Raw genomic sequence first — 27723 nt, forward strand, 5'->3', positions numbered from 1 at the left:
GGATGAAGTTTGGCCCTTTCACGATGGACACCCTTACTTTAAGATGAAGGGGCAGCCCATGGAAACTACTGGCCCTAGCACGCAAAAAACCACCTTCATCTGCGTGGAGGCTGCTCAGATAGAGGTGGAGCATTGCAGGGTGTGACCTGAAGTCTCCACAGGCTGCTCCTGCTAGAGCTGATGGGGCTGCAATCAACTCCATTGTGAGAAGCAGGAGTGGGCAAGGCCCAGTGGGCTCGTCTCACCCACTCCCCGGGGCTCGTGCAGGACCATTCCCTACATTGCATTGTCTAGTGTTTTGTCAAGTTTAGGTTTCAATGTCTCCTGTGCCAGAACTCCCATTTGCCATGCACCTCATGCTTTCACTGCACCCAGTCTCCAGATGGGAGGGCAGGCTGCAGACAGCAGTGGTCCTTGTAGAGAAGGCATCCATCACCCTTGGTCCTCAAGTACCCTCCTCCTGACCCAAGCGCCAAACACAAGAGCAAGAGCCTCAAGAGAGCTCCTTACCTGCAGCAGAGCTCTACTTCCAGGATGACAAGGATGCTGTCCTCCCAAGCTCTCTAGACCCAGTTTCCTGCTCTCCAGGAGAGCCTGTGCCTATCTGAAACCCTCCATGTCGCTAGGGCTGCCTACCTGTATGGATGGCCCCACGGATGCTACGCTCGCTGGAAGGGCTGGCGACTTGGTGCCGATGTCCTGCAGACTGAAACTCAGTCCCTGCAGGAGGCTGCTAGCAGACACTGCTCCTGAAAGCAAACAAGGCTGGGGAACAACTTGCCATGAAGAGCCAATTTCTCACCTTTGGTGGACTAGCTTCAGCAGGAGGCTGTCCCATTGAGTCACGCTATCTCTTGGCCTGTGGGAGCCCCTCGGTCCTCCCTATGAGCTATGTCTCCAGTAGGAAAACACCATTCTAGAACACGACCCAACACCTATCAACTCACAAGACTGCACACAGGGTATGTGCCCCGTGTAGGCAGGGCCAGTCGTGTCTAGACCACCAGATAGTGAGCCACTTCCTGCTCCCATACAACCGAAATCGGTGGAAATGTTGCCGTTAGAGCTGAGACCATCATTGATTTTTTTATTTCACAAGCCGAACCAAAAAAAATCTGACAAAAACATGGTTCGGTTCAAACTGAAACTGAATTTTGATGGTTTTTCTTACCAAAACAAAATACATCTGGGGGTTGGTTTGTTTGTTCTTCAAGTTTTTCTGTTTTGCTCCAGGTCATTTTGGGGCGTCTCTCACCCTTTTTTATTACTAGCTAAATTATTAAACAAAACACCGTTTCAAAACAAAAAAGCTGAAATGTTCCATTTAAAAATGGACCAAAATAAACCACTTTGGAATTTCCCCCCCCTTCTAGGTTGATACTATTCGCTAAATTCGACCTGAAAGTATTCCCCAAAATGGACTTTTCTGCGGATGTATTATTCGTTGAAACAATGTCACCCAGACTAGCTGCCCTTGACCGCAATGGAAACAGGGCCTGGACCAGTGTTCCATCCTCCACCAGGCTCACTTTCCAGCTCCTGAATAAGCCACTGGCCTCATCAGGTCCCCGGGATAGTCAAGCGCTGGGAAGGCTCTCAGCCACTCCTGGGTTAGAGAAGAGGTGCCGGCAGGGAAACACACGACTGATTCCACAGATCCATCTCGCAGGCCAGGTTTGCTTTGCAGGCTCCCAAGCCAGGCATGAAGAAAGAGACAGGTACCTTGGAGCACGTTGCTGGGCTGGGCCTGTCTGCAGTGGGCACTGCTGGCCACCAGTCTGCTCTGCAAGGAGTGGAAGGCGCTGGGAGCTGTGCTGCTAGGGATCATGGCCGAAGGGGTAGAGCTGAGGGAGGGGGTTTCCGCCGCAGAATTCAGCCTGGAAAATAAACAAAGAAACACGGCAAATGCACTCCAGTAACCAACAAACTCCAAGGGGATGCATGTCCAGGACAAAGATTGCAGCCAGGGGGTCAAACGCAGCCCAGAGCCAATCTCCTTCTGGAAGGGCTGGGTGAGACTGAAAACTTTACTGTGGTGAACTCAAAGCAGCAGCAGTGGCTGTGCCTCCATGATGGGAGATAGAAGCATGCACAAATGGAGTAGGATGTCTATTTCTGAAATGCGGGGTGATTGTAGCCCTCTGCCCCCATGCCACACCAAGTAGGTGTTATACACAGACAGATTCCACCTTGGGAGTTCTCAATTTAAAACTGTTTTTATTTTCCAGATCCTGTCTCCTGTTCCTGGTTAAAGGCAGGGGCTGCCGCTCTGAGGCATGCAACAAACCAGAGCAGCACCATGGGAGATGAGAAGACTGAGGCAGCATTAGATGTACAGCAAGAAACTCCCGGGGGAGCATTTCAAAGGAGAATTACTTTAAATAGTCCTCTAGCCCTGGGGGGCGAGTCTGGCGGCAGGCAGGGCTGCCGCAGTGGCAGAGACAAGGGCTGGGCAGGGAAGATTCTTTAAGGACAGGAACTGGAGTCCAGGTTAAGGCAGAAGATGCAGGGAAAGAGAAAGCAGTGCCAGCATCACAAAGATCAGGAAGTTTGAATCTATCATTTCAATCTTTGTCTCCCCCATAGAAAGAGAGAGATATACCTATCACCAGGATGCCCTCCCCGCCACTCCCCTCACTCTGCCAACACATCTCAGGACTGCCCTGCAACAAGTCAACACCAACGAAGGGTAGGTTCCAGGGGGTTGGATGTTTCCTGTATCTCAGGATTCAGACACAGAGCTGAACCTCTGACATGTCCTTTCACACTTAAGGTCCGAGGAAGTGGCAGACACTGGAATCACTGGTCTCTGGAGCCTGGCGTCAGCTCAGCTCTCTCAGAGATCCACAGATTAAAAATAAAATGATACACTCACTTGGTGGTGGTAAGTAGTCCCGAGAGCTCCTTTACGCCTGACCCAGACTGACCTACGGTCATGGTGGGGGGTTTTCCTGGAACACCTGTGGGAAACAAAGAAAAACACGAGACGTAAAGCTCTACCCTATTCCAGCCTTTGGGGAGCCCCTGCCATCACGCACGACCCCGTAACACAGAGCAGTGCTGGGGGAACGGAGCTCATCCTGCTGCCCAAAGCACTTTTTAAAGGAAAGCTCCAGTGCAGTCCCAAATATTTTCTAGCAAGTTCTAGGAGAGCAAGTTGTTCCAGAAACATCAAACCGAAAAGAATCACTAATAAAACCAGGAAGTTGCCATTGCGACAATCTCATGATGCACAATAGGACTGAGGGAATCAGCTTGGACATTTGAAGCTCTGGATACCAGGTGCTCAGCACAGGGACGCAAGCATCTCTGGTGAACTCCACTAATCCGCTTCTACGAACCCTCTACTTCACTCGCACCCCCACTTCCTCCTTGCCAGATTATTATTACTACACAATTCTACTGCCTCGATGGATCGTTGAGCACATGCCGGTTTTCTAGTGGTTGATTTTGTAAGCATTCTATTGAGACACTTTACAAAATACACAGAAAGGCCGGTGAGTTACAATATTTGTTTATTGCGGTGTTTGGGATACAAATGCGTTTGTCCTGTGTATTCCTCCTGCTCACGCACGGTAAGAGGGAATTCTTGTTTGGTTCATGTTTACTTCTGCATTTCATTTTTTTTCTGTGAAAAGAAATAAAGTTTTGAAAATTAAAAAAAAAAATCCAGGAAATCAGAGACTTTCCAAGCTGTTGAAGGTAAGCCACAATATATTCATTAGTTAATTTTCACAGTAAAATCAACTGTTAAATTAACCAAGAAATGGTGCAAAATGGATCAATTTACTTTACAGCTTTGAAAAATCTCTGATTTCCCAGGGCTTTGGAATGGCGTGCTGACCCTTTCAGTCCTACACTGCACACTAATTCCACACACTCGCAATTACATTTAAGAACACTTTTTTGGTGCTCCAAGCAGAAGTCCTACTATGCATCAACCTGGTCTACCACAACAGACAGTTTTCTTAATGTACCGTGGTTAAAATAAGCAAACAAAATTCCTGGCCTCCTCTCCAGTGCTGGAGGGAAACAAAGCTGAACACACTACAGCTCTCTCTGGACTGCAGCTCACCAGGTTGCAACTCACATCACAGCAGGGTTTTCTTAACCCAGGAGAAGACAGGAGAAGAGTTGGGTTTTGCAAATGTTTATATAAAAGGTGTATTTGACAGACTTCAGACTGTTGCAATGCCCAAAGGGGATCAGTAGAGCAGAACACTATTCTATACCAAGAATACACAGAGATTCTTCCAGTGGGAGCCAACATCAAATCCCAACATGGTCCTCCTTGTATGGCAGGAGCGGGTCCCAGATGAGATCTTTGCAGAGAGATTCCAACCTGTTTGGGAGTCCTTTGTTGTCACTTCTACGGCACCAGAGTTTGAGGGACAGACACTTAAGCAAGCCACAGACTTACAAAACTGAACGAGACTGAGTGTCCCTCAAGACCAGTATCCTGAGTCCAGCAGTGGCCTGAAGCTTCAGAGGAAAGTTGAAAGACCATCTCCCTCACAACTCAGTAGATTGTGCAAAGTTATAGACAAAGGGAAAACCCTTTCCCCCACACACACAATCAGCCTTTCACCCTGGCACATACAATTTGAATGACTCTCTTGAACCAAAGTTTCTGCCATATGCTCTGCTGTACACTATCTATTATGGGACTTCAATCCCCACCCTTCCCCAAGCATCACTGCGCACCCAGTCGCTGGCATCTGGAACCACTTAGGCTGCCCTGCCATGTCTATATCATTAAAGAAGAAGGTTCCTCCCCTTTGGCTCCATCTTTGTCAGCAGACATAGCCTCATACCCAGAGCTGGCTTGAGACACACCAACTATCTGCTCTCCATGTAAATATCACTGAATGGAAATATCTCCGGTTTAAAGAGCAGTTCTGGAACTGGGACTCACTTTCCGGCTGTGCAACGAGGGGTGCTCCATTCCCCGTGCCAGCAGCTTCCCCGTGGGAGACAATGGTCACCTTGATTTTAGCTCGCTTGGAGGATTTGCTGCAATGGGTCGGGCTGGGGGTTTGATGTCTCTTCAGCTGCATTCGCACATCTTCTTTCTCAGTCACTTCTGGCTGCTCCGAGGAGACTGGAACTAGAAGACACAGAAATGTATCTTTGAAACCAATACCTGGTGCCCTGAGGACAGCATAACTCCGGCGTGGATGATAATGCAATATATACCCAGAGAGGGAACACAAACCCATGCATATTCTCTACAGCTGCCTTCATGCTTTCCCCTCCTGCCTCTCATGCACAAGGACTCACACTCTAAGGTCATAGAGGACCATTATGATCATCTATACAGACTCTGGCTGAGTCACTGACGGCCTCAAATCATGAATAAAAAGAGGGTAAGTTACAGAGAACCACCATTTATGCTAGTTTAAACCTGCAAGCGACCCGTGCCCCATGCTGCACCGGAACCCTAAGGCCTTCAGCACCACAGCACAAGTTGCTCCCACTTGAGCCCCAGGGCTGACCCTGTGATAGCCACACCTGTCCTTTAGGCCCTGCTCTGCAATCTGCGGAAGTGCAGGAGCCAAGTGAGAATCTTAACGGATTGTGCTGTGCTCCATGTGAACCCCTCCTGACTGGCTCAGCTGACCCCATCAAATGCTGCATTGCAAGGTGCTGGTGTTGAAGGCCTGTGTCAGGGCTAGAGCAACCTGGGTCTGCCTCTCCGTTTTGTCTTTTGACATAGGGAAACTGCAGGGTGAGGAAGGTGTGACTGGGCAAGGAGGGGGCCTGCACCGTGATCACCGTGAGACTTCTGAGGCCTGTCTGGCTGAGGTTTGGATATTACTCAGACTCTTAGAAACCAATTATCTACTGGGCACCTGCCATATACAAAAGCAAGACAGTCCAAGTTCCCGTGTGTGTGAATGTGGTGCTTCTAGAGGTCAAAAAGGGACACCAAGAGCCCTCAAGCCAGTTGGGAACCACCTCAAGAATTTGGGAAAAAGCACCAAAAGACTGGAGAGAAGTCTTGGGTGAGATTTCAGATCTCTCTGAAAACAGAGAGACACAAGTGATGTTGTTAACATTTTTACAAGGCATCTGTGGAAGAGTCAGGGCTGAGTTTAACTTCAGCTGTTGAGGTAGCTCCTGAAAACTACCATTGGACACAGGAACATGTGGGAAGATACCCCTCTGAATTACAGGTCGCTGGCATGAGCTCCTGCAAAGATCCTTCATAACAAACTGGTATTTGATTAAAGGTCTGCCAAAGAGCTGTTTGAAAATAGTGCACATTATTTACCTGCACCGGAGAAGGACATATTTACTGCAATATTACAGAGTCTGTCACTGTCTGGGCTGAGCAAAGGGATTAGCAGCACGCCAAGGCTTCTGTATTTGGTTGATTTGTTTCCTCTGTTTTATATTATTTTCCTTATTCTAATCCTTAAATTATGGTGGAATGCCTTGTTGTGCCAGGTGCTGCACAGACATTGAGATGGACACAGTATTTGCAGTATAAAATCTCGATGTTCACACTCAGGTTGCTTCCTGAGGATATTTTGGGGGAGGGCCCAGAAAGTCCCAGGGAAATGGAAGTTGGTTACTAAGGGTTGCTCTACACTACAGAGTTACAGTGCCTTAACTACATCGCTCAGGGCTGTGAAAAATTTTGCATCCTGTGCAACGTAATGAAGCCGCCCCAAGCCCTGGTGTAGACACCACTAGGTCGATAGAAGAGGTGGGTTTACTACAGCACTGGAAGCCTTGCTTCTGTCACTCTAGTAAGTGTGAACACGACCGCAGCCCAGCTGCAGTGCTGCTTCTGTGCCAGTGTAGTATTTCCTGAGCCAGCCCATGGAAGAACCCTGGGTACTAAACACGCAGACTTTTCTGCAGAGTCCCCCGTGAAAGTGACATGGCAGAAGGGGACGGACTCTAATAGCATGTTTCCAAAATGCCCTGTGTTGAATTTCCCCCTGCTCCCTTCACCAGTGCTTTCTGCACCCCGTTTTCAACCATACTAGGGAGGCCCGGCACCTAGGACACAAGCCGCCAGGACGCAGCCTGCAGACTCAGGCAGGAATGATGTTTGCTGAGGAAACAACCTCAGCTTGTCAGGACATGGTGCAAAATTCCTTCTTGACCCCATATTTGGTGATCAATTAGATCCTGCGTCTTTGGGCAAGACCCAGCAGCCAGACACCTCAGGAAGAATTCTCTGTAGTAACTCAGAGCCCTCCCCATCTAATGTCCCATCACCAACCGCTGGAGAGTCCTCTCTCTCCTTACCACTCACTTCTCTAAGCTGATTTCCTTGTGCATCACAAATTACTGTATTTAGAATGAGCTCTTCATATTCGAAGGCAGTACAGTCTAAGGATCCTGTCTTTTTCTGCACTGAAAAACAGTGCAGGCTTATCACTTTATGAACCACTGCAGTAATAATGTCCCTTACAGAAGTTTTTTTCATTTCCAAAACACAGCACGAACGCCAGCCCATCATCACGTAGCCCCACTTTACCAATGGGGAAACTTGAGGCCCAGAGAGAGGTAAAGCGACTTGCCTAAATGCACACAAGACCCTGTCAAAGCTGGGATTAGACCTCAGCTGCTGACCCCGTGCTCTGCTCCAGCCGTCCCTGCACTGCAGCGCATATTGCTGGACTCCACTATTCATTGCTGTGCAAGAGTCAGTTCTTTATCGTGTTTCTTTGGTGCTCATCACCACCATACCTGCACAGTTCAATCATTCCTGTACATTCCCTCGCAACACCCCTGCAAGGCAGGGTAGCACTGTTATCCCCAAGGTATAACTGAGGTCCACAAAGACTAAGGCCCAGATCTTTCAAAGTATTTAGGTGCCTAATTCCCATTGATTTCAGGTTGAGGATCTCTGTCCGATATCCTAACCTGTCTGGCCTGGTAGGCAAGCTGAGGCTTAAGAAACCATTTTTCTGCTCAACAGTTCCTTTGTACCTCAGCCTCCCAACCCACCTTGCCCGAGCACATCTGTTCTGTCCTGAGACCTACTCTGTCAATGCTCCGGCGCACACACCACAGCTCCCAGCAAAATGGGACCCACTTTATAACTGGGACCCTGGGCACTAGGGGAACAGAAGTGACAATTAACCACAAGACCATCCTTCCTCAGTACCGCATCTTGCCCATTTGTATTCCACTGCTGATACGTAACCGCATGATCTCAATTTAGAACCCGGGAGTTCATGGCTTGCACCCTGCTGTCCATCTCTTCACTGGAGAAGTAAGCGTGGTGCAGGAGAAGGAGCTTTAGCACACCACCCAGCCCCGGCACATTCTGCAGCAGAGGTGCTGAAATGAAGGCCATCCTTCCAATGCAAAAGGTGTAACTCTACAGTGCTCAGAAAGGGAGTTCCCATTGCACCTGGTCTCAGTCCACTCTGGACTAAGTGGTAATAGGAGTAAGGCACATGACACCAACCCTTTGCAAGTACTTTGGAGGACAGGATTAGAACTCAAAACGACCTGGACAAATTAGAAAAATGGTCTGAAATCAACAAGATGAAACTCAATAAAGACAAGAGCAAAGTACTGCACTTAGGAAGGAAAAATCAAATGCACAAGTAGAAAACAGAGAATAACTGGCTAGATCATAGTACCGCTCAAAAGGATCTGGGAGTCATTGTGGATCACAAACTGAACACGAGCCAACCATGTGATGCAGTGGCAAAAAAGGCTACTATCATTCTGGGGTGTATTAGCAGGAATGTGGTATGTAAGACATGGGAGGTAATTGTGTCCCACTTCGCTCGGCACTGGGGAGGCCTCAGCTGGAGTATTGTGACCAGTTCTGGGCGCCACACTTGAAGAACGATGTGCATAAACTGGAGAGAGTCCAGAGGAGATCAACAGAAATGATAAAAGATGTAGGAAACCTGACCTGTGAGGAAAGGTTAAAAGAACTGGAGACACTGTGTTAGCCTTGAGAAAGGAAGACTGAGGAGAGACCTGAGAACAGTCTCAAATAGATTAAGGGCTGTTATAAAGATGACACTGATCTCCATGTTCACTGAAGGCAGAACAAGTAATAACAGGCTTAATCTACAGCAAGTGAGATTTAGGTTAGAGATTAGGAAAAACTTTCTAACTCTGAGGGGAATTAAGCTCTGGAACAGGCTTCCAAAAGAGGTTGTGAAATCCCCATCATTGGAGGTTTAGAAGAACAGGTGGGCAAACACCTGTCAAGTTTGTTCTAGGTTTACTTGGGCCTGCCTCGGCACAGGGATCTGGAAGAGATGACCTGTCAAGGCCCCTTCCAGCCTCCGTTTCTCAATTCTAAACCCTGGTCTACGCTGGGGGGAGGGGAGGTGTTGACCTAAGATATGCAACTAAGTCAGCGTATCTTAGGTCGACTTACCTGGTCACGAGGACGGCGGCGAGTCGACCACTGCCACTTCCCCGTCGACCCCGCATCCGCCTCTCGCAAGCTGGAGTTCCGGAGTCGATGGGGAGCGCGTTCGGGGATCGATTTATCCCTTCTAGACGAGATGTGATAAATTGATCTCCGATAGATCGATCACTACCGGCTGATCTGGCGGGTAGTGAAGACCTGCCCTAAATACTTACCCTCAAGCTGGGGAGGGCTGTAGGGGAAACAAGAATATATAAAGCCTGAAAAAATCACTGAGGTAGTTAATTCCTTCTCCTGTGGGGGTGGGGGAGGAGGGGCGTGTGTGCAGAAGAAATAGTCTTTGGGGTCCAAGTTCTTTACTGAACAGCCTCCATCCTCCTGGAGATCAATGACACAACTCTGCAGGAGCAGGTCCCCGACTTACTGCTGAGGGAGAGTGCAGTTGAACCACTTTACTGCTAGGCATTTATTTGTTGGCGTTGCTCTACCCCAACGCAAGCATCAATGCATATTATCTTAGCACCTGTACCCAGGGTCCTGCTTTGAGGGCAGCAAGGTGGGGTGCTGGCTGATAACAGACGTGCAAAGCTTACATACCTTCCCCAGAACTGTGAACATGCAGAGTGAATGGAACTACCCAGAGAGTTTCTGATCCCCTATGCAAAGAGATTACAGGCATCAGTTCCGCTGCAAAAGCCCTTGAGACCGCCCAAGCATCAAGCGCACCACCCAGCGCCATCAGCTGGGCAGCACCATGAAATGGCACCTGCAGGGGGAAGTGATGCTACTACTCCTCAAAGCATCCATGATAATCTGTAGGAACCAGTGATCAAACACACCCTCTTGCATTCCACATGATCAAAGCCTCCTTCATTACACAGTTACTGTGGCACACACTTCTCACTGTTTCAGAGTAGCAGCCGTGTTAGTCATTATGCAAGGCACTGAATTTAGCCGTAGAGTGGAAATCTGTCAACTTCATGAAAAAACTCGTACAGATACAGACAGACATCATCTGCTTCTCACTGTGGCGCACACAGCCTCTTGTTCTCACAACAGATGGGAAGAGCTCCCTGTGCGCTCAGGTTGAACCCCCAGGCACCAGCTCTCTGAGCTCTAGTTAGACAAACCTACTGCTCCCACTTCACCATGGCTTCCCACCATGCTGTTCTCCTGCAGGGAGGCTTCATCCCTCTCCTCAGCCCCACTGACGCAGAAGCAGCAGGGCTGGAAGACAGTGTGACCAGCCCTGGCTTCACACTAGCTATGGTCAGAGCTGCCAGTGGGCAAATCCAATGTAACCGCATGAAGGCATTTTCCCATAAAGTGCCGGATGGCAGAGACTGAAGTGCCCCTTTGATGGTGTGGATCACTGCACCTCTGGATCCTACTGATGCCGCCTGTTCATTGCTCCAGAAACAGGGTGGAGCCGCTGCTAATGCGACCCAGGGAAAAATCTCTTCCCATCCGGAGAGCATGCGAGCAGGAATCACCCCAGTTAAGCAATGAATCCTTTTTGTGCCTGTGAGCTGCTGCTGGGTGTTCAGACCCCGCGGAGAAGTGCAGAGCTCCTCTGCTGAGTCACCTAGGCAGCCTGACCAGGTGGATCTCATTACCTTCAACACAGTAGTAGAAAAACCAAAGTTCTCGGAGGCAGAACTTGAGGGAGGGAGAACTCAATAAGTAGCCAGTCTAGGCTAGGACCTGCTTGTTTATACAGTCCTGCCTCAGGCTTTGTTATATCACTTCTGGATACAGCCAAACCCCAAGAAGGGAGTGTTTGGACAATAACCCCGTTGTGTGTTAGGCAGAGAGAGGGATGAGAACCTCCTGGTATCTCATCAGGGAAATGAGGGAGCCCAGTTACAGCACCCCACAGTCCCACTGGTCTCCAGCTAATTATCCAGAGCTTCATTTGTCCAGACAAGAAGCCACTAGCACTATGCCATGATGCACCATGCTTTACAGAGAGGTGCTCCTCCATCACACACACTCCCACATCTGGGGGCCAACCGCTCTGGCACTGACAGGTCATGTCATGACAAAGCGACTCGCATTAGAGATAGATCCAGGTATTACAGCAACTGAAATGCCTCCCAACCCTCCTACCAGCCTAACCCTGCTAAAATCCTCCTTCAGACCTTTATCACCCACCTCTTCTAACCTCAAATCCTTCACCTTGACTCCACAGTGGCAGCCAATGCAATTGGAGGCAATGAAGTTGCATCCATTTAGCTCAGCTATGAATCTGGCCCCCTCATCTCTAGGTCTCAGAGGCTCTGATAAACAGTAGCCAGAGTTTCTTCCTCCAGTCCCATTCTCCCACCATCAACAGTGGCTTCCTATCCATTTCAGGATCCAGTTCAGCACTGCCCTCCAGCTTTCCCAAGGAATCCCTCGCCCTCCCTACCCACTCCTCTGCTGTTCCTCCTCCAACTCTCCATGAGTTTGGAAAGATGCTCCAGTCGGCCTCTTTGAGCCGCTAAGCAGCCCCGTCTCTGCACCCGCGACAGGCTGTCCAAAGCACTTTCCCATACCATTCATCAATGAAGCGCCTTCCATGTCAAAAGCACAACTCCCTATGCTGGGGTCTGCATCTCAGCCAGTCAGATCCAGCACACAAAGAGTTACGCTCCTGACCACAGGAAGCTGCCAGATCACTCACATGATTCCACAGTCCATCAGAGCAAACCACTGCAAAATCATGTCACTCCCAGGGAATGGTTACCGGCCAAAAAGAGGGAAAGCCAGGGGAGGGGTGTGGCTGTTTTGCTTCAGCTCCCACGACAGCCATGAGAAAGCAAAGAGCAGAGAGAGGGGGCCCACACGCTAGAACGCCCCCCCAAACCAGTGCGAGGAGGAGAGGAAGGTGATGGAGGAAAGCCAGAGACGGAGGGAGGAAGCAGAGAGAGAGAGGAAGTGAGGAGATACTCACCAAAGAGACATGAAGAGGTGCCAGGAGGAAGAGCTTTCCTCACCAGCATGTTTTGTTTCAGAAAAGCAGCAAACTGAGCTGAAATGAATCAGAGAGAATTACAGTATCACAGCTGGCTTTCACGGGGGGGGGGGAGGGGACAGACAACAGGCGGGGGGCAGGCAGCTCTGCAGCCACCACTCACTCCCTGGACCCACAGCTGACTTTCACCGGTGGGGGCAGGCAGCTCTGAAGACACCACTCATCCCCTAGGACCCACAGCTGGCCAGCGGGGAGCTCTGCACACACCATTCACTCCCTAGGACCCACAGCTGGCCAGCGGGGAGCTCTGCACACACCACTCACTCCCTAGGACCCACAGCTGGCCAGCGGGGAGCTCTGCACACACCATTCACTCCCTAGGACCCACAGTTGGCCAGAGGGGAGCTCTGCACACACAACTTACTCCCCGGGACCCACAGCTGGCCAGCGAGGAGCTCTGCAGACATCACTCACTCCCCTGGGACCCACAGCTGGCCAGTGGGGAGCTCTGCAGACACCACTCACTCCCCTGGGACCCACAGCTGGCCAGCGGGGAGCTCTGCAGACACCACTCACTCCCTAGGACCCACAGCTGGCCAGCTGGGAGCTCTGCAGACACCACTCACTCTGACAGATGGAAGTACAGCTCCGTGATGCAGCCTCATGGCATTTGGAGACACCTGACTCATCCCCCAAACTGCAATGCATCACACCCACTTGGGAAGGGCAACAGGTCTGGAGACATCCCTCTCCCTCCCTCCCCAAGAGCACTACCGAACTACACAGCATCCTTCCCACAGCCCCCTAACTGTCCCCTGACAACCGCCTCCAGGGAGCATGAGCAGGCTTGTGATGCTGGGCTCCGCCCCATGTCTGATATTGGAGCTGTCCACACAGACACCCTAGAGCTAGTCACACTGGCCATCTCTGTGCTGAAATGCTGGCAATGACTGGAAAGCAGTAACTAGTACACACAAACATTCATTGCCACAACGCTTCCATGAACCCTCCCTCTGGACTGTCTTTACTCTGCAGAAATGTCTGCTACGATACCAACCACAGAGCCTTCTCCTGCTCAGTTCCCTTCACACAGTCGCCAGGAACTTGCTCCTATAGCTAAAACATAGGCCGGAGCAGACTTCAACGGTTCTTGTGTTGCTCTACTATGCGCGAAACCTGGGCTCAAGTTCCAGTCTGCAACCTACTGTGAATCAGAGAAAGAATGCCTGGAACTAGCCGGAGCACAGGGCAATGCTCACAGGGAACTGGCAGGCCTGTTCAGATCTGTCCTGAGCAAAGGAAGCAAGAAAGACGGGAGAACTACTTCCCAATTATCATAGAAGATTAGGATTGGAAGAGACCTCAGGAGGTCATCTAGTCCAATCCCCTGTTCGAAGCAGCACCAACCCCAAATAATTAATAGCGTTTGCCAGGAGGGGTTTTCTATGGCCCATCCGTGACAAAGTATTATCCACAGGTTCCAGAGGAAAACATACCTCCCACTCCACTGAGAGACAATGCGGTGGAGGTAATATCTTTTATTGGACTGACGTCTGTTGGTGAGAGACAAGCTTTCGAATTTATACAGCGCTCTTGTTCTGAGTAGTTCAAAAGTTTGTCTCTCTCACCAAGAGAAGCCATTCAATAAAAGATATTATCTCACTCACCTTGTCTCTCTAATATCCTGGGATCAACATGGCTACCACAACCCTGCCTACACCAGACAGAGCACTGACTGTCAGACCTTTCCCCGCACGACTGAAGGTTCATCCCAAGATCTTATCAGCATCCTACAGGACAAAAAACACAGCTCAGGTTAGCCTTTCCTTCTTGGTGGCTGGCCCTCCCCTGCATTCTAGACCAAGGGCAGTCTATTTTTTGTCAAGGTACAGAAACGGTCCAGATTCCAGAAAAAATAACAACGATGATAAGAAGTAAATAAAGAGATTTGGGGGTCCGTTCAAAAGCATCTGGTGGTCTGGATTTGGCCCACAATCCACCTACTGACTACCCCTGCACTAGACCCTCCTCTTCATCCCGGCTCAGTGGCTTTACCCACCCCGACCACCCTTTACTCCCTAGAAAATCTTCACTGATACAAACCACCAGCCCATCAAGTGCCCCAAAATGGATGTGCCCACACCCACTGGGCCGACATTCTACAACTGCACGATGATTTGGCCACCAGGACAGGCAAAGACCTTTCCCAGTCTGGGCAATAGCAAAGCAAAGGCCTGTAAGTGACTTACCCTCCTGTACCAGAGAGACTACCGTTTCCTGCCCAGAGTCAGCTCCCATATGCCACTACTTAGAAATGACAGTGCATGGAGTCTGAGCTGTGGGGAGACCGCCCCATCTGAATGTCACATGGCCAAAGGAAGGTTGCAGACTTAGAATAATCCTGCAGGGCAAAGTATGAGTATAGCTGGACAGTGATACCGGCAAGGGGCTTTACTGGGGTAATGAGGAGGAAGCAAGTGGAGCGAGCTGCTGGGGCATTACCTTGTGCCTGTTTGTGTGTCAGGACCCCATCTGTTCTCTGTACATGTCTCTTCAGCAGCTGGGTGGCACCCATCTGGCTGGACTTCTGGACAGATGATACAGCAGCCATTTTGGTTTTGGGACTCGAGGTGGGGCTACTGGAGACACTGGATAGATCCTGCCCATACAAGAAGAGAAGCCCCATGCAGTCAGGTTTCCATGGCAGGATGCAGCAATGGGTTTATCATAATGCTTGGTATAGCAATTAATTTACATCTCCACAGATCGGTAGTTCCCACTTGACCCTCATAACCCCCAATGACCATCCCTGTTTTACAGATGGGGAAACTCAGGCATGGAGGGCAGGTAACCTGCCCCAAGTCACACCAGGAGTCAGTATCCGAGCCAGGTTTAGCATTCAGGAATTGCAGCCTCCGTGCTCTGCACTCTGACCCCCAGCCCAGGCCCCACTCCCCCCACACTCCGACCCACAGTCCAAGCAACCTTCCCCCCCGCTCTCTGACCCCCAACACAGGCACCGCCTGCCGCCCGCACTCCGACCCCCAGCCCGGGCACCCTGACGCTTATATACCACTGCTAGAAGTCTAAATAAGATAGGTGAACTAGAGTGCCTCCTATTAAATGAGGATATTGATGTAATAGGCATCACAGATACTTGGTGGAATGAGGATAATCAATGGGACACAGTAATACCAGGGTACAAAATATATCAGAAGGACAGAACAGGTCGTGCTAGTGGAGGAGTGGCACTATATGTGACAGAAAGCGTAAAATCAAATGAAGTAAAAGTCTTAAATGAACTAAACTGTACCACAGAATCTCTATGGATAGTAATTCCATGCTTGAATAAAAATATAGGAGGAGGGATGTTACCAACCACCTGACCAGGATGGTGATAGTGACTGTGAAATGCTCAGAGAGATTAGAGAGGCTATAAAAATTCAATAATAACGAGGAATTTCAACTATCTCCATACTGACTGGATACGTCACCTCAGGACGGGATGCACAGATGAAGTTTCTAGACACCATAAATGACTGCTTCTTGGAGCAGCTAGTGCTGGAATGCATAAGAGGAGAGGCAATTCTTTATTTAGTTCTAAGTGGAGCACAGGATCTGGTCCAAGAGGTAATCTACCTGAACTGCTTAGTGATAGTGTCCATAACATAATAAATTTAACATCCCTGTTGGGGTGGGGGGGGGGGAAGAGGAACCCATCACAGCAGCCCACCACAGGTAGCATTTAATTTAAAAGAGGAACTACACTCAAATGAGGAAGTTAGTTAAACAAAAATTAAAAGGTAAAGTGCAAAAAGTGAAATCCCTGCAAGCTGCATGGAAACTTTTTTAAAGACACCATAATAGAGGCTCAACTTAAATGTACACCCCAAATTAAAAAACATAGTAAGAGAACCAACAAAGTGCCACCGTGGCTAAACAACAAAGTAAAAGAAGCAGTGAGAGGGAAAAAGGCATCCTTTAAATGTGGAAGTTAAAGCCTAGTGAGGAAAATGGAAAGGAGCATAAACTCTGGCAAGTGAAGTGTAAAAATACAATGAGGAAGGCCAAAAAAGAATATGAAGAACAGCTAACCAAAGACTCAAAGTAACAGAAAAAAATTTCTTAAGTACATCGGAAGCAGGAAGCCTGCTAAACCACCAGTGGGGCCACTGGACAATCAAGATGCTAAAGGAGCACTCCAGGACAATAAAGCCATTGCAGAAAAACTAAATTAATTCTTTGCATCAGTCTTCACAGCTAAGGATGTGAGGGAGATTCCCAAACTTGAGCCATTCTTTTTAGGTGACAAATCTGAGGAACTGTCCCAGACTGATGTGTCAATAGAGGTGGTTTTGGAATAAACCGATAAACTAAAAAGTAAGAAGTCACCAGGACCAGATGGTATCACCCAAAATTTCTGAAGGAACTCAAATGTGAAATTACAAAACTACTAACTGTGGTATGCAACCTATCATTTAAATCAACTTCTGTACTAAATGACCGGAGGGTAGCTAATGTAACAACATTTTTAAAAAAGGCTCCAGAGACGATCCAAGCAATTACAGGCCAGTAAGTCTGACTTCAGCATTGGGCAAATTGGTTGAAACTATAGTAAAGAAAAGAATTATCAGACACAATCTGTCTGATGGGGATGAACACAATTTGTTGGGGAAGAGTCAATATGGTTTTTGTAAAAGGAAATCATGCCTCATCAATCTACTAGAGTTCTTTGAGGGGATCAACAAGCATGTGGACCAAGGGGGATCCAGTTAATATAGTGTACTTAGATTTTCAGAAAGCCTTTGACAAGGTCCTTCACCAAAGGCTCTTAAGCAAAGTAAGCCGTCATGGGATAAGAGGGAAGGTCCTCTCATGGATTCGTAATTGGTAAAAGATAGGAAACAAAGGGTAGGAATAAATGGTTGGTTTTCAGAACAGAGAGAGGTAAATAGTGGTGTCTCCCAGGGGTCTGTAAAGGGACCAGTCCTATTCAACATACTCATAAATGATCAGGAAAAAGGGGTAAACAGTGAGGTGGCAAAATTTGCAGATGATACAAAACTACTCAAGACAGTTAAATCCCAGGCAGACTGCGAAGAGCTGCAAAAGGATCTCTCAAAACTGGGTGACTGGGCAACAAAATGGCAGATGAAATTCAATGTTGATAAATGCAAAGTAGTGCACATTGGAAAACATAATCCCAACTATACATATAAAATGATGGGAGCTAAATTAGCTGTTACCACTCAAGAAAGAGATCTTGGAGTCACTGTGGATAGTTCTCTGAAAACATCCACTCAATGTGCAGCGGCCGTCAAAAATGAGAACAGAATGTTGGGAATCATTAAGAAAGGGATAGATAATACAACAGAAAATATCATATTGCCTCTATATAAATCCATGGTACATCTGGAATACTGCGTGCAGATCTGGTCCCCCCCCCCTTTTAAAAAAGGATATATTGGAATTGGAAAAGGTTCAGAAAAGGGCAACAAAAATGATTGGGGTCTGGAACAGCTTCCATATGAGGAGAGATTAAAAAGACTGGGATTTTTCAGCTTGGAAAAGAGATGACTAAGGGGGCAATGCGATAGAGGTCTATAAAATCATGCCTGGTGTGGAGACAGTAAATCAGGAAGTGTTATTTACTCCTTCTCATAACACAAGAACTTGGGCCACAAAATGAAATTAATAGGCAGCAGGTTTAAAACACAGAAAAAGAAGTATTTCTTCACACAACCCACAGTAAACCTGTAGAACTCCTTGACAGAGAATATTGTGAAGGCCAAGACTATAACAGAGTTAAAAAAGGAACTGGATAAACTCATGCATAGGCAGGGATGGTGTCCCCATCCTCTGTTTGCCAGAAGCTGGGAATGGGTGACAGGGGATGGATCACTTGTTGATTTCCTGTTCTGTTCATCCCCTCTTGGGCACCTGGCATTGGCCACTGTCGGAAGACAGGACATGGGCTAGATGGACCTTTGGTCTGACCCACTATGGCCATTCTTATGTTCTTAAGCTTTGCAGGAAACCTTAAAATGCAACTCATCTATTTTGGAAGAGCCATTTGCCACCACATGAGCAGCTGACACCTTCATATGCACACCTCTCCCCCCATTTAGACATCATCCCTGTGCTCTCGCAGCCTGGCTCATCAGTGCAGAAACAGCCCTTCCCCAGCTCCACATCCCAGAGAGCCAGTCCCTACCTCTGAGCCAGAAGGTGAGGCCGGCACCTTGGCTGCCGGGGAGGTGGGACTGCTGGTTCTTTCTGGCAAGTCGAACGACAGGTCCCTCCTGGTCAAGTCACGTGGTTTCTTCTTTTTCTCAGCATCGAGGTCCCTGGGGTCGGAGCCTGAGTGGTTGTCCACGCGGGTGAGGACTCCGGTCAGGAAGTCAGCTATTTCATCCTACACAGGGGTCAGACTCCTCTTAACAACTAGCCTCCACGGTTTGCCTAGAAGCAGCTTCCAGTTACTGCCCTGCTAGGCTGCAGGGAATTTAGCTTAACAGTCTAAAGGCATAAAGACTATGATTCCAGAAACAGAAAATAGCCAGGATTGCGCTGGATTCTACTCCACTCAGATCTTCCCAGCGAGGAGTCGTAACCCAGCTACGCTGCTCAAGACAAGAAGAATTTAGCTATTTTTAATGTTAGTAGGTATCGTGTTAACGCTTAATCTCGATGGCTCTCTGGGAACAGGAGGGGAGTATGCCGCTCTCCGTAGCATAATAGGAAGAACCAGAAACACCTGCTTCCCCAGGCCAGACATCTGGATCAGGACATCTCCTTTATGGCCCATAATCTAGAAACAGCCACCCCAGCAGACAGGGCCTCTTGAAAACTGCTGCTGGGGGATTCGGGTGCATAGTACCATCAGCAAAGACACTAAAGTAACATCAAAGCCGTCTGGGCCACAAGTGAAATGAATGTGGATGCCATGAACTAGTTCTAGAGGTTTCTATCCTCACCCCAGCTTCCTCCCCCACAAGCATAAGGCCAGTCCATGCTTCAGCAGGGTGTTGTGTTTCACAGAAGCCCATGACTGGAAGAGCTAGTGTGCTGCCGGCCTCAGAACTAGATGGGGCAAATAGACTAGCACAGGAGGCTTGGCTTGTGCTAAATTGCCACAAGAGAAATTCTAGCACCATTTAACCCAGAGAGCTGCTCACTGCGGAGTCAGGGCACTTAACGCAACAAGAGCATGAGTCTTGGTAAATCTAGGACTCTAAATAGTGCTGCTCTGCCTTCTACTCATTCAGCCACTGACACTGCGCCCATCACTAGGGTATCTGAGCCCCTCTGCTGGAAGTTGGAACCTGTGACTTGGGACACACATGAACCAAGAGGGAAATATGAAGGACTATGGAAGCAATGAAGGACTATGGCCCTGATAGCACCCAAAAGGGCCAACATGTCAGGACTACTGAGTTCACCTCGAGGGCACTGGACAGCTATGCTGTCAATGACTTCACTTGCCTGCCCACCCCTGCCCAGTCAATCTAGGCAGCAGCACTGGAGCGTGTACTCATGGAGATGACCAGGCAGTCATGCTATGGAGGGGAAAAGGCGCTGAAAGATCTTTTTGCTCGTTACCTGGATGCATCTGTCCACCATGCTCTGGGTCAGGCCTTCTGCCTTCTTTTTGGCTTTGCTTATCCTATTTAAAGAAGTGGGCGAGTCAATAGATGTTCATTCCTCCCCCCTTTCCCCTGCCCCCACCGTGCTGCGGACAACTTTCTTAGCTTGAAAGCTGATAATCAAATGAGGTTTGCTGTGTTACTGAGATTCCACCAAGAGGAAGTAGGAACTAATCAGTTCAAAGTGTGTTTAATTCAAGGGCTCCATCTGCTGGACACGATTTGCCAAGTAGCCACTGGGTGAAATTCAGATGACAGTGACTAGAAAAGGAATGAGACTATCGCCTGGTAGGAAGGGCACACACCTGGGAGGTGCGAGACTCAAGTTCATACCCCTGATCCAATGACTATTTAACTATTTATAAAAAGTGGAACAGCTTCAATCAGGAGAGACTGAGAAAACCCTACACTAGCCTATCCAATAGGCCAGTGGCTAAGGTGCTCTTCTGCAATGTGGGAGACCCAACTTCAAACCCCTTCTCCCCATGGGAGAACCTGGACACTCACACCCATGGAGGACCGTAACTACTTGGTTCAAGGTTATAAGGGATCAGCTGCCCTTCCTCCCCCAGGCTGTGAATCTAGTCCTCCTTGGCATTTATCAAAATGCCTGAAATCAAAAAAGTTGGATTGAAGCAAAACACGTAGCTTTGACATGAACATTTTTCAACTTTTTAATTCAATGAAAATTTCCAAACAAAAAACTGGTTTTGCTTCCACCCGAAATGAATTTTTTTTTTCAATGTTTTGGATTTGCCAATGAACCAAAAACTCCATTATTCACCCAGCGCTAATGCTGAGCACCTGGTAATCCCGTTGGCTTCAAAGGGAAATGGCTCGGCAGCTCTGAAACTCAGGCCCAAAGCTTCGTCAGACGGGCTACATGCGCCTTCTCCCTTCAAGCTGCATTTTCAATGCTGCTAGTCGCTTATTTTGCATTTCACTCCCCTCCCCAGGTTTCTGATCACTCCTATTATATGCTCCTAATTACGTGCAACTGGCATGACAGCGCCTGCATAATTTGGCCATCAGGCCTGATTCTCCTCTCACATTCATTTTATAGAGTACAGCTCTATTGATTTCAATGGGGTTACTCAAGATTTACACCAGTGTGATTGGAGCAAATGGCCCATGGCTTCCTGCCAGTCCCACAGCACCCTTTCTTCTGCTGACCACCTCCCAAAGGAGTGCCCTTTAGGATACTGCAAACAGCCAAAATCCACCTCCAAGAGCAGAGCCGAGAATGATTTGGAAAAGAAAAGTCTACAAAACTCAGGCTCTCTGGCCTTACACAAAGGGGATAATCGCTGCGCCCAGGACTTTCAACTTGTCAGCGGAAAGGAATGCTGTCAGTCGGCTGCAGTCCATCACCCCACACGCACCCATCAGCCTCATGTGACAAATGCTCATGCTAGCAAAAAGCAAAGCCTGTCAGCCCTGGAGAACTGAGTTTGCCATTTGCCCATGGAACAGACAGAGCCTGGATGGCAGGAACAGCACAAGCTTCCCGCACACCTTGCCCTGCCTGCCTCCACCTTGATCTGGAAAAAGACGACTTTTGGCCCCAAAGGGGACAGTCCATTCTCTATGGCCAACTCAAGCTGTGACTGCTACAGTGTGTGCCATCTATGACATGGACATGTGACCACTAGGAGCTGGGCCACATCTTACCAACTCATTCCACATAGCTGGTGTGATGGCAATAAGTTTCTCCTCCCCCCAGCCTGGGCCTGATTTAACGTGACTACCCAGAAATAAAAAGCTCTTTATCCTGTTAGCCATCCAGTCTCCATCTAATTTCAGAATGAAGTCCTAGAATCCTCATGCATGGCCCGTGGACCCGACCAGACATCACTCAATGCTTCTGGGAGACAGCATCCCAACAGCATGGGACTATGTCACAGAGCCATACCTCAGATTGTCGTCAGCTCCTCCCACCACCACCAGGCTGTTATCAGCTCGGATTTTCTCTCGGAAATCTTCCATAGCTTCAGCGTTGCACTGCAAAGAATTCTGACCAACCACAAAGAGAACTGGGGTCTTCATGTCCAGCAGGGGGTCATCCACATCCTGCAAAAGAAAGGGACAAGACAAGCTAAAATTGAAGGACAGAGGGGCCATTGGGCGATAGAATATGAAGGCCCAAGACCTAATGACCTTTATGGGGCAAGTTAATACATTTATACTAGAGGTACTGAGCCAGAAACTCAGCTGATCTAAATCGGTGTCATTCCACTGACTTACACCAGCTGAGACTGACCCACCATCAAGACAGCCACTCTCGCTGCATTTTCCCCCGTCACTGCAGTAGCTACCCAAATGCAATGCTAGATTGACTAACATGCAATAGTAAGTCGCAGGCCTGTACCATTCAGTCTCATGACTTTTCAGGTTATGCCCCAAAAGGGATATTCCCAGTGGGAAAATGTGGCCCTGAACAAGGCTTTGGTACAGAACTGTTCCCTGTATGGAACTCACTGCCTTCTATATGGAGGCAATACAGTCCCAGGGCCTACTCTTCTCACACAGCCCCCAAAGCTAGTCACCTGCGTGGCACCAGGGTCCCAAGGTCACTCCCGAATCAGTCTCAGACAGGCCAGCTAACAAAGGAGCACATCAGGTCACCAGATAAGTCTGCCTAAATTGGCATTCTTGTTGCTGGGTGCAAAGCAAGGTGAGATCAGCAACTGTTTCTGGAGTGTGGCCTACGAGGGGCTCTAGAGATGGGTCACAGGCACACAACTCTGCTGTCACACCAAGGATTCAGTCAAACCCTTAAGCTCCTTCCCTACCAGACTGCCCTACCATAATTCACTGCTCAGAGCCCAGATTGTTGGGACATGGCTCTCCATCACCCCAAACACTAGATGGGCTCAGACACTCTTGAAAATACTTGCAGGTGAAAATCAGACTTCAGCCCCTTGCTCTGCTGGCTGGACTTTAAAACAAGTTCACAGATCCAGTGGCCTGGTTAACTAACCAATCCCGTCTTTTGAACTCTGACCGCTGCTTTGGGCTTACCCCTCTGGGCCCATCCACTGTGAGCAGAGGGAATCCAAGGCACACAACTGCGGTGACGTACTCCACCACTGAGACCTAGAGAGACCAGCAAGACAGCATCATTACCCAGAGCCCTCCCAGAACAATCCAGCTCAGCATCAACGTAGTTCACAGAGCCCTCGCTGCTGGGCTCCCGCCATCGCACACACCTGGCTTTGACAATTCCTCCCTCTAGCAAAGGTCTCAAGCTCATTTGCCTGTGCCCAAAAAGATGGAGAGTGCAACACAGGACCTCAGGATGGGAGGGAAAGGAGAGAAGCCCGCTCAGGGCTGTGGCGGGGAGAGGCGCCCCCTCCACACCGGCCCCAGTACAGACCTGCCTCAGACTTGCCACAGCCGGGAGAGAATGGCCCCTCCCTCGCTGGAACTGCCACAGCCTGGGAGAGGCACCTCTCCCCCTGCCCCAAGCTGCTGCGGCAAGAAGGCTGGGGGGAGTCCTCTCCCCCCACTGCAGCCACGGGACAGCCCGCACCCCCAAACCCCTCATCCCTGGCCCCACCCCAGAGCCCACACCCCAAACCCCTCATCCCCAGCCCTGATGTGGTGTCACACATCACCTCCATATTGGTGAACATAACAAAATTCATTCTGTACATGGATGTAAAAAATAAGGGAACACTGGGGCTGTGTACTGATAACAGGCAGACCGCCAGTAAAGGACAGACTTTTAATCACAGAGTCACACATAATCCTAGGAACAGATAACGCCAAACATCAGCTCAGGACGAAGCTGGGGAACCAACTAATACAAGACTTCACTTGGTGTGATTGCCAAATAGCAAGCTTCTTTCTATCACCCTGACGTTAGATTCTTCCTGAGCTGCCTTTCCCTCCCTACGACCTGGATCTCCAAGCAGCTTGGAACCCATCATGCCACCCTCAGGTTCCATGCTCTGGGACTGTATTATTACTTGGAGAACAGAATATCCTCCTCCCAAAAGTGGCTTCCTCTTTTCATCTCAATTTCTGCACTAAGCCACTTCCTCTCATCTCTCTACCCGATGAAACGTGCAGGCTAGACAGGGTTTGCTACCTAGCTGCCGGGGTTAGAAGGAGGGAGGTCAGATGTGTGGAAGCTACACGACAGGAGTTGCACAGAAGCTCCATAATCCCTCCAGGAAGTTCATTCAGCCCCTTCACATGTGTGCATGGGCTGTGATTTTAACTTTATATGCCAGTGCAGTAGAATTGCCAAGTTACGAACCCCTTGGGAATGGGTTGTTCTTAACATGAAAGGTTCATAACACTGCACATAACGTTATGTGGTTCTTTCAAAAGTTCACACTTGACCACTGACTTAATGCAGCTTTGAAACTTTATCGTGCCGAAGAAAAATGCTGTTTTTAACCATCTTAATGTAAATGAAACAAGCATAGGAACAGGTTCCTTGCTTTATCAAATCTTTTGTTTTTAAGAAAATGTTCCCTTTATTTTTTTAGTTTACGTTTAATACAGCACTGTACCGGCGTTTCTGTGTCTGTTCTGCTGCCTGATTGTTACCTCCGGTTCCAAACGAGGTGTGTGGTTGACCAGTCAGTTCATAACTCTGAGGTTCTCCTGTACTTTACCCCACCCCCTTCTTGGTATTCTAGTGCTCGTTTGGAGATTGCAAGAGGAAGGGAAAGCACAGTTATTCACTCTGGGAGGATCCTCTTCTCCCTTGCCTGTGCTCCTGGAATACAGAACCTCCCTTGAAGATACCGCGCCTGATTCCCATAGCTCACTTTTGCCTGGATGTAAGTGCAAACTGAACTCCAAGGAGCGGTACAACAGGGCAGAATCAGGCCATCTGTCTCAATGAGTGCTTCATGTTCTAGAAGAAAAGTGGGTCCTTTAACTCCAATACCCCAACAGAGTGACATATGTGGAACAATCCGATATACTCACTGGGCTGCAACCATGTATCAAACCCCTACACCGGCATCTCCAACTCCACTCTTACCCATTGCCCTAGTTTGCCTTATCCAGTTCCCCACCGGCCACATCCACCTCAACTGCCACTAATCAACTTAACTTGCTCATCACCACTTGAACATTCAGTAACACGGAGTGGTGAGGCAGGTGATCGGCCACACAAGTGCCTTTGGTCTGGTAATACAAGAGCCAGGGAATATCAGGGTTCCTCGCTGTTTTATAAGTAGCTTGGACACACCTTAGGGCCACTCTGTTCAGTTACCACCCGTGCCCAATCCAGCATGGGGCCAAGCGCTAGGAGGGCACTTGCGAATCAGAGCCAATCCAGATGACTTTTATTCAAAAGGTACAGTGTAAAGTGGCCTCTGATAGGATGCAAGACAAGAAGTTACTTACGTGACAGGCCACCAAGGCTCCTGTGTTCCACCCAATCAGGATGATTGGCTTGTGGGTGAAATGGTTGTGAATCTGGCCGAGACAGAAGAGGGAGTGAGAGGAAAGGCAACAGTACAGTGCAACCACAGTGACGGTCATGGGTGTTAGTGGCATATGTTGCAGGCTCACCTAGGCTGCCCATACACTTACCTCCAGCACTTTGCCTCTGACTGCACCAATCATGTGTTCAAGACACTGCAACACTCCCACCCCGCTACCATTATTCAGCAGGTGGGTGGCAACAGGGATCACCTGGAACACAAGCCGCAAAGAGAGTACCGTATAAATCGTAGCAGTTCCACTGTGGAGCAATATGACCTGATGACCATTCATATGGATGCACCGACAGGGGTGAACACACAGAGTCAGGACTCAGGGGTTTACTGTCATTACCCACCCCACCAGCTACTGGCTTTCCTCCTAGAGTGCTGATGCAGTCAACGCACAAGGAAGGCTTGGAGCAGCACTTCACCCAGGGAGAAGACAGGCTACCAGACACCAAATAACCCCTTTCCCCTGACCTGTTTATACTGGAGAATCCCAGCCACACGGTCTTCAATCCATTCAATTGGGCAATCCCTGAAGCAGAATCATGTGCTAGGACAGTAGGTCTCCTGCTATGGCCCATGGCAGCAGAGGTGTAAAGAGCCCTGCCTGGAAGACCAAGCAGTGCGGGTCTGAGGGGAGCTGCTCCATGGGAGGACCTAGCTGTTGGGTGTTTGACAGCAGTTGCAGGATCACAGAAGCCAACTGAACAGCAGTCACCTGCCCCTAAATGCCCCTGAAGAGCTGCTAGTATGAACGTCAGCCCCTCCTCCCTTCAAAAACATGCCGAGTTACAAACCTTTCCCAGGCAGGAGAGCTGCGACTGCCAGAACCGGTGCCGGCGAGAGGTGGGGAACATAGAACTGGAGGGTCCGGAAGATGCAATCAGGATGAGAGGAGAACCAGGCAACTTGCTCTACAAAATTCACCACAATAGAAAGATAAGACAAGCCGTTTGCTTTCCCTGAGACGTGCCCGCTCCCCCACATCCTTGACAGGCCCAGGCATGGTCCCCAGGACAAGCCTGCAAAGCATACCAGTCAAACCACACCCTCCCCCCGGCTGCTCTGAGCAAAGGACTCGGACATCTGCTCCAGCACAGGACACACAGAGGAGTTTGTCAGGCTGAGCTACTGAAAAGCCGTGTGCAAGTTAAGACTGCAGATCATTTGAACCAGAGCTGCTACAAAGCCCAAACATGCACTCGAGCACCCTCTGCCACAGGTGCCGAGAACACGACATGGCCAACAGTACTTACGAACACCAGTGATGATCTCAGAGCAACCCTTGCTAAACAATCAAACACAGCTAGGGATAATCGACAAAGGACAAGCCCAGCCCAGGCCTCTTAGAACGGGGCTAAACAGCATCCCCAGGGCACAGACTGAAGGGAAAACTAGACCCCTGCCTTGCTCATCTCAGAGAGAAAAGGCAGCATGGATTCCTGAAAGGACTGGGTCTGAAGGAGAAGAAAGAGGGAACTTGGGCACTTTGAAGACAGGAGGTACTCGGGGTAGAGACACCATGAAAGAGACCATGATGCCGAGCGTACAAGAGAGACCTGGATGGAGAAGCACAGAGAGAGGACTGGGGAGAGCGAACAGATTCAGGCACCAACCAGACACTGAGCTGAGCCCCTCCCTCCTTGCAAGCCCAGGGATGTACTCACAGGTTTATTATGTGACAAGACACCCACAGCTGGGTCCCATGGTCTCTTCAGGAGGAGGGAGAGAGCCTCAGCCCCTGCTGCCCCTGTCTTTGTGGTGGACGAGAGCAGCATTCTGTCAATCAGGGTGGGGATCTGAAACCAAAGAACAGACCATGGCTGAAGAAACTAATTAACTACACACCCAATATCCTATGGGATCTTCCTTCAGAATTGATTTCACTGGGCACTTCAGTGTCTATACCAGAGCATGGGAAATTCAGTTAGCTATTCCCCAGCAACGGGAGAATGCACACCTAGCACTCCCCTCCCACACACTCTATGGGGTACAAGTCCAGGGGCTAGTACTTGGGTTTTGCACTGCTGTGGAGGAGACCCAGAGCAGCACAGCTGGGAGGGCACAGGTCACAGCTCAGGAGCTGTCATCAGACACAGGTCCAGCCAAGTTGCCCTTTGGGGAATATTTGCTCGCAGACCATGACTGATGGACTACAGAGTTTGCATTTCCGCACATCGAGGAACTTGCTGACTCAGGGCATTGGAATTTAGTTGGAGAAATCGAGACCTTTAGAGCACAGAAATTGACCAGTAAATGTTCCTTCCTCAAGGCACTAAGTAAGGACAACACATCAGTGCA

The 27723-nt window shown here is 49.2% G+C and overlaps 1 protein-coding gene across 17 annotated transcripts in view; it reads right to left on the reverse strand.

The window, feature by feature from the left end:
• The window catches only part of KANSL3 (KAT8 regulatory NSL complex subunit 3), a 142936-nt gene that overhangs the window by 100501 nt on the left and 14712 nt on the right, over positions 1 to 27723 (reverse strand). For 13 of the 17 annotated variants that reach the window (XM_043503176.1, XM_038384757.2, XM_038384761.2 and 10 more), the window contains exons 6-19: positions 27090 to 27221; positions 26220 to 26336; positions 25526 to 25627; positions 25337 to 25408; positions 22988 to 23062; positions 21879 to 22036; positions 19923 to 19986; positions 18535 to 18735; positions 14823 to 14979; positions 12300 to 12377; positions 4916 to 5107; positions 2876 to 2960; positions 1723 to 1877; positions 637 to 749 (exon numbers count right to left, since the gene is read on the reverse strand). In XM_043503176.1, coding sequence (XP_043359111.1) covers positions 637 to 749; positions 1723 to 1877; positions 2876 to 2960; positions 4916 to 5107; positions 12300 to 12377; positions 14823 to 14979; positions 18535 to 18735; positions 19923 to 19986; positions 21879 to 22036; positions 22988 to 23062; positions 25337 to 25408; positions 25526 to 25627; positions 26220 to 26336; positions 27090 to 27221 — 1701 coding nt within the window. The remainder of the gene's footprint in view (positions 1 to 636; positions 750 to 1722; positions 1878 to 2875; positions 2961 to 4915; positions 5108 to 12299; positions 12378 to 14822; positions 14980 to 18534; positions 18736 to 19922; positions 19987 to 21878; positions 22037 to 22987; positions 23063 to 25336; positions 25409 to 25525; positions 25628 to 26219; positions 26337 to 27089; positions 27222 to 27723) is intronic. The other 4 variants (XR_006277177.1, XM_038384766.2, XM_043503174.1 and 1 more) reach the window with 1 other exon arrangement.

Source organism: Dermochelys coriacea, chromosome 26 (assembly GCF_009764565.3).
Source record: "Dermochelys coriacea isolate rDerCor1 chromosome 26, rDerCor1.pri.v4, whole genome shotgun sequence".
NCBI lineage: Eukaryota > Metazoa > Chordata > Testudines > Dermochelyidae > Dermochelys > Dermochelys coriacea.